This window comes from Kwoniella shandongensis, chromosome 7, assembly GCF_008629635.2.
Source record: "Kwoniella shandongensis chromosome 7, complete sequence".
Taxonomy (NCBI): Eukaryota; Fungi; Basidiomycota; class Tremellomycetes; order Tremellales; family Cryptococcaceae; genus Kwoniella; species Kwoniella shandongensis.
In genome coordinates, this window is record NC_089293.1 from 168,362 (window position 1) to 184,448 (window position 16,087).

Below are 16,087 nucleotides of genomic sequence, written 5' to 3' on the forward strand. Positions count from 1 at the left end.
TTCTCGAAATGTCTTCAGCACTTCCTCGTGTGTTCATGATCTTGTCTTGTTCAGTAGCTTGACGATATAACGGATGAGAGGGATACCAAGGTCCGCCTTGGCTGGTCCTGGACCTCAAACATGGCTCTATCGGAGCACTCTCTTCACTTCTGGCACTATACCTCCTCCAACTTGGGTTACCCTTAGCCGGCCATTGGCAACCTCGACTCGTACAAACGGACCGAAGTCAAGACCTCTCAAATCGAGAAATACAGCTGATCAGCGACGAGATCATGCGAAGTCAGTAAAGAATTCCACACACCACTCGAAGGTATCTCAACTCGTTCCTCAGGATACCTATGTTATACGCCTGCGACCTCCACCAAACTATCCTATCGACGATCACCTCCACCTATTCCGCCAAGCGTTGGAGAACCACAACCTCGACGCTGTGATAACAACATGGTCATCGCTCATAGACCTCGGTGCGACCAGTCGTCTACCAACGACCGACTATGCTCACATCTCCATATTCCTTGTCGACGTCCTCTCCCAGCGTGGATCTTCGTCGAATTTGAGTAAAATGGCCACTCGCGATCATGAACGATTCGGTATTCTACGAGATATTGTCATCGAGTCTGCCGCTCGAAATCACTGGCAAGGCCTGCACGCTTTCATGCTTCAGCTGATCGAGATAGGACGACCTGCCGACGTCGTGAGCATGTTTGCGAAGTGCAAGGAACGAATGAGGGAGATACAAGGGAAAGATGCGAAAGACCTCATCTCATGGAATAGAGAAGCTCGACTAGCTGCGAGATTGGAAGGGGAGGGAATGAAACCCCTCATTATGATCAATCTCGCAGCATTGACACTGTTGGATGCGGTGGACGAACATTCCCTCTTTGGGATGTTGGATAGTCAAGCGGATCTTCGACCAACAGCACGATTCGACTTTACGCCTATACAACGTGTCTTCCGTCGTATCAAAGGTGGAGAAGCGATGTACGTGAAATATCGACAAAACGTCGACAAGCTCATTTTAGCTCTGCAATGCTTTCACCCAAACGCTTTGATCGGCCGAATATCAATGCTCGGGCACTCGAGAGAAGCAGATGGACTTGTGAAGCTCTACAAGAGTATCTTGGACGCCTCCGTCGGACCCGGTGCTTTCATTCGATCCCGAGACTTGACGGAGATTGATGTGCAAGGAGATGCATATCGGAATATTCCCCTTCCACCCATCATCTGGTGTAGGTTCACCGTTCAGCAATTCGTAGCGCTCGTGTAGATACTGATCCTCTGCGCAGGGAACTTTATCAAAGCATTTGAATGGCGAAACGATGTCAACCGGATCGCAACGATGATTGGCCGAGATATGCCTGAACGAGGTCTTCAACCCACTGCTCACTTCCTCGCCATCGCGATGTTTCACATGGGCATAATCGCTACTCGACGAACTGCCTCTTCCGAATCAAGAACAAGAGCTCGTGCTTGGGCAGACGAATACTGGCGTCGACTATCTGCGGCAGATTGGCATATCACCGACGAAGCGTTCAGTCGACGGATCCGAGTCCTCGGTATGCTTGCGTGGGACGAACCGAGACTGAAAGGCGAGATCGAGAGATTGTATACAGCTGGTAAAGATGGACACCTGGGCGAGATTGGACCGAGAACCCGAGCGGCTTTCGTCGAGTTTTTCATGATCCAGAAGAAAATCAATGATGCTTTCAAGGTGATCAAGGATCTACCTAAGGCCAATCAAAGCGATCTCGAAATGTCTATCGCTACGATGATCAGACGTCTAGCGTTAGGTCATTGGGGACCGCAAGAAAAGCTCAAAGCTTGTGGACGAGCACTTCGACTAGTCGCCGAGAACAACCTTCGTCTCGGTTCACATATTCTTGGACCACTTCTCGCTATCCAGCTCGAAGGTGGCTTACCTGTAGGACGTACGGTCGACACCATCCTCGAGCATACGCTCAGCGTTCAACATTTAGAACACGGCATTCAACCTTGGACGAGTGTTCTCACCGGGCTGCTCACCAAGTGGACACATAATCATTCGCCGAATTTTGTCGAACTACAAGCAGGGTTATACATCCTTCGAAGAGCGAGTACGAAGAAGTTGTACGGCGAAACGAGGACACGGACAGTAGCTATGTGGACCACTTTCCTCCGAGTAGCTGCTCGGTCTGAATCAACAAGCGTCGAACAAAGACAAGAGTTCATCGATACCGCTCTGGACTTATTCCCAGGTGGAAGGATCATGATCTCCAACGCGATGTATTTCGAGATCATTCATCTCTTACTCACTCGATCTGACGGATCTGGACTGGCCGAAGGGTGGTCCCATTGGGAACATTTTATATCAGAGCGAGAGGTGGGAGCGATATTATGGAGTAAGATGTTGAAGCTCCTGCTGGATAAGAAGAGGGAGGATTTCGCGCTGGATCTGGTCAAGATGGCTTGGGAAAGGAAGACTGTTGGATCAGAAGAAGGGTTCTGGCTGAGAGCGGAGGACGCGGGGTTGACCACCAAGCTGGGAATACAAGGGATGATCGACAATGAGAGGACAAGCGGTAGAGGTAAAGGTAAAAGGTCGCTCGAGAGAGTTACACAGTCAAAAGATATGGTTGACGACGAGGGGATGGAGGTATCGGGGGATGACGATCCAGCGGAGATGGATGACAACGAAATGATGGACCCAGACTATGAGGGTAATACACTCTAGTAGACCGTTATCAATTTATACAACGTTATAGATGTATCATCGTTTTATAAGCTACTACAATGTAGTCAGTTTGTTCCGCCTAAATTTTGTCTCTTTCATGGTGATGAGAACCCGACTACGAAGAGATGTGTGTATGATTTGGTTCGCTATGTCTTTTCACCTCTCTTCCCATCTTTATCGCGCTGGAATGGTGGTCTAATAGACCGTAATTGCGAGATCCCATCAAGGATCTGTTGCTTCACCGTAGTACTGCCATGACCTTTCTTCATTTCATCATCAGACTCGTAGATCGCATTTTCGTCACCTGCTTCGCGATGTTTTAGGTTCCCGTCGTATTCGATGAGGATACACCACAGTACTGAGGATATAAAGCTGCCGGTTCCCCTGGTGTGAGACACGAGCGAGTCAACTCGATTTAACAATCGGCCTAGTCAAATTCGAAAAGCGAACATGGGTATGCGCACATTGTGGAGAAAGAAGCGTACAGATCTGGAGTGCAGGGGAAGACTGACTCACAACCAATATACACCAATCCGTCGAATACTTTCAACATCGTTCAGTGTTTCCATCCGATGCGCTACTGCAATATCCACAATCATCACGACACATGGGAAAACGGGTCCGAACAAGGGCACGAGAGTACCATATCGTTTTGTCGTTGGAGATTCGGGGAAGTGGAGTAGGATGGAAGCGTAGCATGCGACGAGAAAGAAGGTGACAGCAGCTAAGGAGTAGTCATTCAATGGTTCAGCTTAAATGGCATCTACCAGAAGTGTACGCACAAGCCAAGTGGAACATGAGTGCATTGTGAACCGTCTTCCAATGCTTCGGCTGAATATCGTTAGTTTCTTCGGTTGTACAACTATCACTTGTCTAGATCATCAGTATGGGTGCTCGCACAACAACATCTGACCAATTCACTTGAAGCTCAGGACTGTCCTTCAACCAAGCAGACTCTCACCTTTTCCCCAGCCCACAACTTCCTAGAGCGCCTAACCGCCATACCCCCGTCTGCGAGCCATAATCAACCTCGACCCAATAAGACCCCGTTTGTGGTCCTGTTATTCCTGGAAGAAGGAGGAAGAGGATTGTGAGACTTGCGAAGAGAGGAACGGACAGATGCAGGAGGGTACGAATATAGCGTCGTTGGAAAGGGAGACACAGACGGGATTGTTGAATATCTGGCATGATGATGCTCCGGTCAATGGTCCAGAGACGCAAGGTCTCACTGAGTTGGCTTCACTTGTCACCTCTCAAGCACATGGAGGGATATGAAGATGTCCAAGTACAAGCATACAGCTATCATCGTACACTATTTGGGTGTAATTTACAACTCATAACTTAAGGAGAGAGATAAAGGATACAAAGACAAAGGTTGTGCGGCAGGATTCCACTTTCATGACAAAAGGAATTTTATCGCCCCATCAGCAGCAGCAGCAGCAGCAGCAGCAGCAGTAACGGGGACAATGCGACTCTTTACTGATATGGATTGCACACCTCATTGGTACAAGTGCTCTACAGTGAACAAATCGTTAATCAAGTTCGTTGATGACGAAGATATCAAGCATCGAGAAAAAAAAAACACTACCGGGTCGGGACGCGATTACCGCGCGTCTAAAAATAGGTCGAGTTGAGGGGATCCGTGCGTCAACAAAACCTCCGATGACAAAACACACACACACACACACACACACACACGCAGGGTTCCATTTCCTCCGAGATCTGTTTCATCTTCTTCTCGTCGATCATCCATCGTCTTCTACGACATTTATCCAAAAACGACGTTCATGCAGTGATTCTTTCTTCCAAAAAATGCAAAAACTACAGCACCCGGGATTCCCAAGTGGTCCCCCACCTTGGTACTAACCGAGCGATACCCAGCTTAGCTGCGCAGATTTTAGATGCATAGTCTGTGGTATATTGAGACTACAATGACAGGGTCAGGCAGTACCAAAGTCCTCGGGGGAGCTCTGTCCCTAGACCAGGAAGGTCTTAGCCCTCGCGTTAACGAGGGAGACAGCTATAGAAGTAAGGAGCCAGCTATAAGTACCCGGTGGCATGTTCCACCTCTTCCAATCCCTGATCTTCTCCATCGTTTCTCCTTCTTGCAGCCCTCCAGACGATAGGACCAGAGGGGTAAAGATTCCTGTCCCTTCCACTCGTTCTCTCTCCTCAGCTGGCAGATTAGTAACCTTCCTGCGTGCTTGCTGACTTAGCACCTTCGCAACTCTCGTCTCCGTGTCCTCAACCCATTCTCCGTCCTTCACTCTCCTCGCCGCCTCCGCCTTCTCCTCCCGAGTCTTGCCATTCGCCGTGAGGCTCCCTAGGTGTGTGGGAGCACTGAGGGAAATGATCTTCAGATCGTATTCTTCCTGTAGGGCCGTACGGGTGCTTGACGTGTCGAGGGTGATCTTGATGTCGTTGAGCCGATCCAGTCTGTTCTCCATATAAGGCTCCACCACAACTTCTGCTCCCGGGATAGCTCTCAAGGCTGACGCCATCCGATGCTTAACCCCTTCGTGTCTCGACTTGGTCAGACGCTTGCGCCCCTGGCAGTTCTCGTCGTGTCCTAGTGTGTTATCCTCCATGCACCTCTTGCACCGCCCTGGGTACCCTGGTGTGAGTGTTCGGTAGTGAAGTGCTGTCTGCACTGCCGGACAAGGAACCGTGAAGCGAGGTGCTGAGGGGATTGCTGTGAGCCAACGTCTCCCAATCTGTGATGCCGATTCGACCACTGTGATTCGTTCGTGGAGCGTGAGGGTTGCCATGAGTTCTTTCTGTTTTGTTATGGAGGCTTCCCTACACAGCTCCCGCTGCGACACTGGTTCTGTCGACTCGTCAAGCTCGGGCACTATCGCGAGGAGAGAGCCGATAGCGAGAGACGACGCTGCCCTGTAGGCCAGAGGCGCCACCTCGGCATGCGAAGCAAGCCCAAGGCCCCCAAGATTCGGGGGGAGAGATATGAGGCACCGATCGCGTTGCTCGTGTTCGGGGAGAGGACGCTTGCCCCGTATGGTATCCAACCCTCCCCACAGCACCCTGTCCAAGCGATCCCAACACCCTGCCAGATCGGGGGAGAGCAGAGTTCGTTGAAGATGGCGGAGCTTCTGCTGTATCGACTGTCGGAGCATAAGGAGTGCGTGCTGCTTGGGAAAGGGGCCTAGAGCTTCGACCTCGGATTCGATCTCGGTGATTTTGTCGCTAAGGAACCTGTCTCTCACCGCTGTCGACCCAACACATGACCCCAGGAGCTCTATACCCCGCTCCACAATCTCCTCCACGCTGACCTGCTTGCATTTCCTGACATTGAGGGACAGCGGGGAGTCCTCTCGCGCAAAGTATTCGGTGGCTATTGCTAGTCCCTGGTCGTCCTCTCCCAGTATGAAGATGTCGTCCAAGTATGCCAGCACTAGGTACCTGTCTCCCAGGATAGCCTGCAGCTCGTCCACCGCTTCCCGAATTCCGATTGAAAAGAACAGGGGTCCGAGGGGGTCTCCTTGTCTCACGCCATCCTCCGACGGTATCTCCACTACTTCACCACCCCCGTAGAGGAGCAAGGGTGAAGGTTTGCCGTAAGACCACTCCGCGGACCGTAGCAGGGACGGTGCGTACTTCTTGATGCAGTTCGCGAGCTTTCGGCGAGACAGAGCGTTGAATGCGTTCGACGCGTCCAAGGAGGTGAGGTGGCGGAAACGGCGGAAAGCAGGGTGGCGATCGACCATCATCTGAACCGCATGTATGATTGTCTCCACACCCCCCTTGGACCCTATTCCGAACTGGTTTGGTGACAAGAACTCGGTCTGGAAGTTCGACTTGAAGATCGCCTTCATGCTCAAGCGGTAGAACATCTCTCCCACCGCAATAGGTCGGATGCCTCCGTCTGGCTTCAGGAGAGGTGTGAGGCGGGACGTGCATAGCATGTCGCGGCCCGGAGCTATCCCATGAGCGACTCCAGCAGTTAGGGTTGTGAGGAAGGTGCGGAAGGCTTGTCCTGTCGAGGCGAGGGAGATGAGCTTCACCGTCCACCCGGAAGGGCCTGGAGCCGTGTCCGGCTTGAAGGATCGAATCAGGCTTGTAATATCGATCTCGTCGGGTGTTGTAGCCGCAGTCGCTTCGTCTCTTCGGATTGGCGGGAACGGGTTAGGCGAACCTTGAGGATGCTTGGATTTCAGTGAGTCTATTGTCGACTGGTCCAGCGACGCAACTGCTGCATCGCTGGTGAGAGTCCTCACGGCCTTGCCTACCAGTCCCGCTTCCACTAATTCCTTCGCCCGTGCTACCTTGCTCTTCTTAGCCCCCATTCTCAAGCTCCTCTCCTTCATACTGGGCCAGGAGACTGCCGGGAACCGTTCTAGCCTCTCCACAACAGTTTTGTGTCCATTCCTCATTTCAGGGACCAGCCCCACCTTGACTAGAGACAAGACATCGAATAAGGTCTCCTCGCACGGGTTGTCGTTATAGGACGCCGCCAACCTATTTGCTGTGGCTACGAAGGGGTTGACAAGGGTGGGGTGGAGATGTTTGACTGAACCAGGCAGGGGGAGAAGGTCCTGCATCCCCCGGGTGGGTGCCGACTGCGCTGCTGTCCGCGTCGTCAAATCCGCTATCGCTGACGTGTCGTGTTCCCCATGGGGGGATGGGCCAAGTACCGGTGTATCTTGAGCTGCCGGCTCTGGAGTGCCAACTGGCACCGGCGTCGGGTCCCTGGGAAGAGGAGCTGGCAGAGAGGGGGGCGACGGAGAACCAGGAAGCGACGCTGGGGTTGGAGACCCATTGTACGACGGGCTCGATCGTGGTTCGTCTCGGGATAGGACAAGCTGAGGTGGCGTGGGGTGTGCTGGGACCGAAGGTGTAGAAGCCGCGGACGGTGCACTCGCAAAGCGCCGGAGGGGGGTCGAAGTCGCTGCGGGTGGTGACACAGGCTGTGCTACAGGTAGAGCTGGTAGCCGAAACGTCTTCCTCCTTCCTTTGTGCACCATCAGAGTCATTCCTGCAAGCCTCTCCAGCATCTCCTTCGTCCTGCCTTTGCAAGCTCGCCGGTGTTGAGACATTGCCCCGTTCGTCGTTCGCAGCACCGCCCCACAGTCGCCACAGACCTGGACATGGGTCTCAAATCCCGCAAAGTCTGACTGAACGAAGGGCAAGCCTGGGTGGACGTTGATGTTCCTGCAGTGGTCCCATATGTCTGTCCCATCGTACGTCGGGCACGCTGGACACCGGATAGGCACCGGGGGTCCATCTGCTGTTGCTGGAACCCTTCGGGACGTTCGTTTGGCCGAAGGTAGTGGTGCTTGCTTGTCGAATAGATCACTTGCAGTCGGTCGTAGAGCTCTCGCTCGGCTTGAGGCTGTCGCAGATTGATAGGAAGGGGGGTTGAAAGGGGGTCGTGGTGGACCGTGCGACATAATCACGTGATGTTCAACCGCGGTTGGCACGTGGCGGAGTGGAGACTACCCGCGGTTGGCACGTGGTAAATCGCGGTTGGCACGTGAAAAACCGCGGTTGGCACGTGGCGGAGAGGCAATCCCTACCGTGGGAAGGTGGAGGGCGACCAGTAGAAGTTCGCTCAACCTACAACACAACTCGGGCCCTTTGTTTACTGCTGTAAACAAGGCCTGTGCGCTAGCAGCAGCGATATGGGCAGCGGGCACGAGAGATGTTGAGGAAGAGGGACCTCAAGTCAGTCAAGGTAGGACAAGAGGAGAGAGTGGTCGAGTGGGAGGATGTGAGTGAGGGAACGAGCCTAGGGGGTGGCCAGGTTGTCGAGATACGGCTCAATAAAGGTCGGTGTATTCGGCAGAGTTCGTGGTAGCGACGGCGCTACTCGTGGTGACCCAACCGGCCTGAAACTTGTCGGAGACGTGCCCGTACTGGTGGCGAGGCGATGTGTGGAGTTTCGGACCGAGGGGAGTAGTCAGAGTCGAGTTATGGGAGGAGGTCTGATTCTCAGAGTTGAGTGACTGTGGGAGCCTTCTCGGCGTCGGCGACGGCGACGGAGGCCGTCCCCAGCGAAGCGGAAAGTACCGACGTGATCAGCGGAGTAAGAGCTTTCGAATGGTGGTACTTCTGCGCAGATCGGACGGGATGCGGCGTTTTCTAGGTTCTATGGCCGTAGATGAAAATCCTGCTTTTTAGCTGGTAAACAGACCGGATTATTTTGGTAGAAGAAGTCAGTGTGTCTCCCCAGCTACGATGCATTGTAGACTTTGACAGGGAAGTGGCAGACTCACGTAGCAAGACGATAGACCAGACCTTTTCTCTTGTTCGACAGTGGAGACGTAACGTCGTATGGCACATAAATTTGGCAGTTCACCAGGCTGACTTGAAGGCCTTGCGAATTGATCGTGTCAGAATAGATCGAGAACTTTATGCATCGATATCAAACCCACACGTAGAGATCGATCTACTTAATCTACATATCTACAGAGCAGAGTCTGCTATCAGACGAACTACGCTAAACCCCCTGTTGCCTGACAGCTTAAAGAGGGTATCGGAAACCCATAACGTAACCTGAAGGCTGGCCAGCCTCTTCAGCAGCGATGATCCTCGCGTTCTTCCTCTTCTGGATGAACAAGTGACTGCAGAATCGAAAGCTTGAGGTCAGCGCACTGCTCCTGTTGCTACAGTAGCCTTGAAAGGCTATCACTCACACAGTCCATCCGGCGATACCGACAGCGTAAGCTGCAAGGGAGATTGCGAAAGTGGGCAAGTACTTGGGTGCCCAAGGTGCTCGGTAGATGTATGATCCGGCGATGTTACCGAGTTGACCGAAGGCATTGACGAAGGCAATAGCGGTAGCTCGCTTCATAGCAGGCTTGGGGAATGACTAAGAACGACAGTCGAGTATTGTCAGTCAGATAACTTTCAGGAAACAGAGAAGGCATTACTCACAGTGGTGATCCAAGTCAAACAAACGACGAAACCGGCATAAGACCCAGCCATCAAGAACATCGCAACGTATCTCGCAGCGGTGTTGGTTGTAGCCATGGAGATGATGAATCCGACGGCACCGCATAGAAGAGGACCGACGATGTGCCAGTATCTCTCATGAGTGGCGTCAGAGTGACGGGCGTTGGCGAATGAGACGATGGTAGCGAAGACGAAGGGGGGAGCACAGAGAAGGAGGGTAGGGGTGTTGCCGTAACCCAAGGTCTTGGAGATCTGGGGGAAGAAAGCGTTGAAAGACAGACCAAGAACGATAGAAGCCATGGAGAAGCTGCACAGAAGTCGGACGTCAGTAAACGACGCCAGATGAGATGTTTGGGGATTGCGCAACTCACGCAATCAACCAGACTTGAGGGTCGGCAAGAGCCATCTTGATACCTTGCCATGTAGAGTGGGCATCCTCACCACCATCGGCAGTGTCCTTGACACCGTAAGAGTCTTCCTGGATACGGAGTACAGCGAGGTCACGCTCGGCTTGGGACAAACCCCGGGTGTTGTGAGGGAAGTCTATAGTATCAGGATTAGTGGGATGGACAAATTGATGTCATAAGGGTTGTACTGTGCTTACCAGGAAGGATGAAGACGGAGATGATGGCGAAAGCGATGGTGAGGGCACCCTCGATGTAGAAGCTGCGAGGGGTGTCAGCCCTGTCCTAAGATGAGAGACACTGTCACACTCACAGCCATCGCCACGCTCGTACGCCAAGCTTGCCCTCCATGTTACCGAGGATACCGGCAGCCATAAGAGGTCCGAAAGCACCACTGATCAACGAACCGCAGTAGAGCATGGTCTGTATGATTGACATTAGCAAAAGAGTCAAGATCAAGTGCGGGGTGCGTTTGCCACTTACGTATCGAACACCCAACTCGTCCTTCTTGTACCATTTGGAAAGGAGGAAGAGAGCACCGGGGAAGAACGCTATTGCGAGGATGGATCAGCAAGGGCAATGTTTAGACGTACGAAGAAGACAGGTCACTCACCAGCCTCGACGAAACCGAGGAAGAATCGAGTGAGGAGAGCACCGATAAAGTTGTGTGTGACACCGGTCAAGATGGAGATGAGACCCCAGATGGTCATGCAGATGGCTATGAGACTACGTCAGTCACCAGACACTAGAAGAGAGGGGAAGCGAATGACTCACGAAGGTAAATAGAAGGTCGTCCTGTCAATTGAACGATAGCGTTCGAAGGCACTTGCATCAAGATATAACCGACATAGAGGATCGACAAACAGGTCGAATATTGAGTATCATCCAAATTCAAATCTTTCACGAAACCTCTCGATTTTGCCGCCGAAGCGTTATTTCGATCAATGTAGTTCAAGATGTAGATGATGATGAGGATAGACATCCTAGCATCGAGCTTTCGTTTCAACTTCTTCTCCAAGGTGACTCGTTCCGTACTGAAATCAGTTTGACCGTGTGCGAAGACATCTTCGTCGTGGGCGATGTCTTCTTCGGCTTTCATGATTTCGCTCGTCTCACCGCCCGAAACGCGTTTCTCAAGTCTGTCAGCCATGATGATGGAGGATCAGAAGGTTCTTGTTTGTAAGAGAGGGTGTGTTGAGTGAGGAAAGAAGAGAGGGTGGGGGGGAAGAAGGACGCGCAGTTGTCCAGATTATATAGACGTACGATGAGCCCCCTGCCCCCCTGGGGAATATGAAAGTCGGTCCGACTTTTCGCTTGTACCTCTCCTTCGGGACTCGAATCCTCCCCGAGGGGCGAGAGTGCAAACGACTCTATCCCTGTCTCGTCATGGAGACCCGGGATCCCCTTGGGAAGCCCCGCCGTGACGATGTATTGCCCCTCCGTCAACTCTCGCTTGCGAGGTCGGTCCTCCGCGATTGACCGATGTTTTCCCTGTGCATATTCGCTTGTGGATGTCTCGTTCGTTACGTTCGTCGTCTAACCAGGGAAGATGTTTGGGACCTGACATCCATCTATAGAAGTAGATCACGGCATCTCATGAGCCAACAGTAGAACTGCGGTAAAGTCTGCCAAGCTCTTCTCTTCGCGAACAAAACCTAGAATCCTTGAACGATGAATCAGGCACAATTAACGAACCCCTACGGTGCCGCCGGGTATCAGAGTCCTGATATCCCATCTATTATTGCGGCATGTAGCATTAAGGATTCACGCTTGAAACCCTTAAAACAATCGAATCGATATACAATAGCACAAGCACAACGCCGCCGGAAGATGGGCGGGAAATAAAGGTATTTCATGGTTGTAATTTAGACAACTCGTTTAAAATGTCATGCAATTGTACGCGAGAAAAGGAAATCATCCACGCGGGGACCGGGGTGACGAAGAACAACAACATCAATTATGATTCCCGAAAGGAGACGATGACAGTCTTTTCGGCACATTCAGAACATGCGGTTGATCAGACTTTGCATGTCATACAACATATTAGCAGCGACACGTATGCGACTATATCGATCACTCGCCGGACTTTGTGGTCCAGGGACCTTGTGCCTATGCCCATGTCATGCCCTTGTACCAGACCTGAGATTGGTTTTTCCAAAGGTGATCCTCCCCTCACTATCCCCATGGACAGAGTCCCTGTCGTTCGTGGGCGGAGCGAGCGACCCCCTTGCACGCGATCCGCAGAAGCTATGGAGACTCCGATCACGCGCCACTCGGAGCAACACGGACATGTATGAGGGAGGTTACATGATTGCGGTGCCCAAAGAATGGCTCCCTTACATACATAATCCCCTCGTTGTGTCCCGCTATGCTTGCCACCTCTGACTCTCCGCTTCAATGCTTCTTAACAGACTGGCGTACTCTCTCGCTACCTCGCCGCCCTTCTTCGTATTCTCCAACACTCCTAAGATCTGTTTCGCGATCTCTCTCTTCTGCATCCCCATGATTCTCGGATTCCATCCAGTTGACGTTGATGGCCTTTGTCGGGCAAGGAGGAGATGACCGTTAGCAGCTGTACCGGTTTCTGTCATTGGCAGCGACTCACTGGTATATCGGTCCAACCAGATCCTTCACCAGTTCTTCTGCTCTTGCTAGGAAATCTTCATTGCCCAGATATTGCACATACTGAACCAACCAATGTTGATACTCCTCCACCGACTCGATAAGCAAACAAGCACTTAACTTCGTCTCATAGTGACCCATCGTCACCGTCTCGTTCCACCATTCTTCCGTACTTCTCTTCTTGCCTTTTGAAACACTCGCTACAGCACTCTCAATCTCAGCCAGGGGACCTCCTCGCGCATCGTTAGTCAGTGGACTAGACTCGGCCCACCATGCTGAGGAGATGTTGGTCCATTCGTAAAGTGTGGGGTCGTATGCGTAAGCTGCGGGTTCGGAGGTTTGGATGATAGGAACACCGTTCGGGCGAACGGTGCATTGCTTGATCACAAGAGCTGCTGAAGTGGAGGAAGAGGAGGGAGGGGGATCAAGCAGATGACTAAGAGATGTGGCCGGGAAGACTGCTTTGGCCTTCCGGGTATCACTAGGGGAAGGGTCAGCTCAAAGCATTTTAAGGCGCAGTTAGGCCAAGAGCGACATACATGACTCGAACCTGACAGTCGGACGTAACGATCAGCAGCATGTCTTTGTTGCCCTGGATATCGTGACAAGGAGATGCCAGCTTCATGTTCGACAGGCTAAGACATCGTCAGCGTAAGTATACCTCGCAGATAGCAGATGCAAACCCACTGTCTGCCTCCCAACGAATACACTCTGACAGAGCCATCTTCACATGCCACAGCTGAGAATGACGAAGTTACCGCCAACGAAAGCACGGCGCTCGGGAGATATTCAACCCATTGACTCTGGCCATCCTTGTGGAAAGTGACTAGATTTTGGGCAATCGCGTCGACCGCATTATGCGCTTCAAGGTAGGCGGTGCCGCCCTTGACGTCTGTCTGCGTCGCGCGGACCACTGACTGCACTTGAGGCACTGATAAAATTCTCGAAGAGGTCGATCCGGAGCTGATGGGCAGAATATGGGGTGCTCGGATGACTTGCACAACTTCGTTTTGCCGAGCCTGTGTAGTCGGCATGAGGCGGCCGCGCACCGCTCGATCGCCTTCTCCATCCGCGAACAGACTAGCTTTTCTCTTGAGACCCGTCCTAGGTGAGTTGCCAAAGTCCCCATTTGTTTGACGTGATGAACTTCCAAAAGCGCTCTGGGCTTCCTGGAACATTCGAGCTGTCGTTTCTTGTGCCGATGTACCAAAGCTTTGTATAGGGCCGCCAAACGGGTCTGCAGATGGAGGTTGTAGCGAGCGAGCGTTGCCATTGGAACTGCCATTAGCCAAGTCGATCCGTCTACTCTTTGCCTTGCCCTTCCTAGGTTGAAGGACGTTGACAGTGGTAGAGCTGCTCGTCGAAGGGCCGAAACCATTCGCAATCTGTCCGATCGGGTTGACCGATGCTGCGCGAGATATTCGTTGCTGTGGTTTGTACCCGTACTCCTTGAGGACCACATCTGTCGCTTCCGGCTCAGCAAGCTCTGGAAATTCTTCGGGATCGAAGCTGATAGCACAGATGGAGCCATCGGCAGACGACCCATACAAGTTGAATCCGTCGTTGGACCTGTCGATGGTGTCAGTCCTGGTATACATTAGTGGTGCAGTAACTCACCAACACAGGTCGAGCAAATCTCTTCCAAAGACCTCTTTGAATACCACTGGCGGCTTATGCAGGGAATTTCGCCAGATCGAGATGCTGAAGTCGTTGGCACCAAGTGCAAGCATGCATGATGCTGTTGCACGTCCTGGCTCATCTCCCTTTCTGAAAAACAGTCGAGGGTTGAACGCCTGAAGCAGGCAATCAGCTCGAGGTCGTTCGCTAGACAGAACGAGATGTACTCACTGCGACCTGAATGGTGTTCTCATGTCCCACAAATGAGATATCTGACGACCAGCTATCTCTGTCAATGACCGCCGCGACGAATACCGGCCCGTTCTTAGCATTCGAAGCAGCCACAAACGCTCCATCAGGAGACCAGCTGTCATTCTTGTCAGCTGTATCTCGGAATCCGCCACAATGTGACCCACCTCAGTCTTCGGAAGAAGGTGCTCTGAGGTGAAGTCTCGAAAGGTTTCGATATGGTCTGTACACATGTCCAATCTTCTGTATTCCAGATCTTGACAGTTTTGTCGTCGGACTGCGATCGGAAGGTGGAGGTCAGCCGAGTCCTCGGATTAGTATCGCTATCGACGCACCTGAGTAGCTAGGAAGTTTCCGACCGGATCCCAGCAGACACCCTTGACGAATCCTTGGTGCAGATCCAGCTTTCTCAGTCGCTCTATGGGCACCAGTTAGCAAGATAGCCAAGTACTCATTAGAATCTTACTGCTCACCGAAGGAGTATCCGTCCCAGATCCAGACTTTACTGTCCAGGCCGACAGAAGCCAGCATTGAATCGTCCCTCGACCATGCCAAATCCACAACATCTGCAAACCTAGCTCAGCGGGAAGCCCAACCAAGTCCGCCGTACAGCGGTCAACTCACCTGCTACATGCCCGACTAATCGTGTCAAAGCTTTCCAGTTCTCCACATTGACCTCATCAGAACCCCACAATCGTCCTCCTCCGTCTCTGCAACCCAAGATGTTCAGTCACTATCATCAAATCTAGGCCCGGCGAGGAAGCGCAGCTCACGGATCGATACCCCATATCATGATGACCTGATCATCCGATCCAGTTGCCAAGAACCGACCATGATGCGCCCATCTCACTGAAAGCACAGGGCCTACATAGCGCAGTAGGATATCAGCTTGATCAGAACTCCAAAATTGTGCAGCAGCTGACACACCTGTATGGGCAGCCATTGTACAGAGTAGCTTGTGATTCTCGTCATCTTTCTCGGCTGCTGGGTCTAAGATAGGTAATGTTGACCAGATTTTGACCTTGTGGTCTACGAGATCAAGAATATTAGTTTTCTGCCCCTTAACAAAAGCTGGTAGCATGAAGATACACACCCAATCCTCCTGTAGCTAATCGAGTTCCATCAGGATGGACGGATATACTGTATATAGGACATTTATTCTTCTTATCCCCACCTGTTCGTGAGATCAATCAGCAGCAGTCTCATACAAATTGAGGAGATAGAGTATGACCCACTGGTATGTTCTACCCAACTCGGTTTACACACTCTCATCTTTCCTTCCTCTCTGATGGTTGCCCCTTGTGTTACGATATGATGGTCTCGAGAAGCCGACGGGGAGTGTTGAATTTCGCTTTTGTAGAGAGGTCAGGCGTCCGAGTAATAATTCAGCTAGTGTGCTTGATGAAATCTCGAGTTGGTGGGGACGAAAGAGGAATAGGCGAGCTCAAGACGATCCGACTACAATGTCAACAGTGGTTGAATTGCGAACATGAACTTGAAAGCAATCACTTGGATTCGGACGCGCTCGTTGCCGGGTACCTCATTGTTTTCATGACGTGTAATAAACTTCGATATA

The 16,087-nt window shown here is 52.0% G+C and overlaps 3 protein-coding genes across 3 annotated transcripts; 1 reads left to right on the forward strand and 2 right to left on the reverse strand.

The window, feature by feature from the left end:
* Positions 1–73: 73 nt before the first annotated feature.
* Positions 74–2,710, forward strand: CI109_103949 (uncharacterized protein; the record flags this gene model as incomplete). Its single annotated transcript, XM_032006727.1, has 2 exons — positions 74–1,229; positions 1,287–2,710. 2 exons carry the CDS (start codon positions 74–76, stop codon positions 2,708–2,710), a joined length of 2,580 nt encoding a protein of 859 aa, XP_031858930.1.
* A 6,478-nt stretch (positions 2,711–9,188) lies between these two features.
* Positions 9,189–11,173, reverse strand: CI109_103950 (uncharacterized protein; the record flags this gene model as incomplete). The annotated part of the gene is made up of 9 exons (XM_032006725.1): positions 9,189–9,288; positions 9,361–9,536; positions 9,602–9,926; positions 9,991–10,162; positions 10,224–10,285; positions 10,337–10,446; positions 10,507–10,574; positions 10,637–10,741; positions 10,798–11,173. 9 exons carry the CDS (start codon positions 11,171–11,173, stop codon positions 9,189–9,191), a joined length of 1,494 nt encoding a protein of 497 aa, XP_031858928.1.
* A 1,216-nt stretch (positions 11,174–12,389) lies between these two features.
* Positions 12,390–15,783, reverse strand: CI109_103951 (uncharacterized protein; the record flags this gene model as incomplete). The annotated part of the gene is made up of 14 exons (XM_032006724.1): positions 12,390–12,561; positions 12,629–13,126; positions 13,185–13,280; positions 13,333–14,214; positions 14,263–14,438; positions 14,494–14,629; positions 14,679–14,788; positions 14,847–14,929; positions 14,985–15,077; positions 15,136–15,221; positions 15,285–15,375; positions 15,439–15,540; positions 15,605–15,685; positions 15,747–15,783. The coding sequence occupies 14 exons, from the start codon at positions 15,781–15,783 to the stop codon at positions 12,390–12,392; spliced, it is 2,643 nt and encodes an 880-aa protein (XP_031858927.1).
* Between the last annotated feature and the right edge of the window lie 304 nt (positions 15,784–16,087).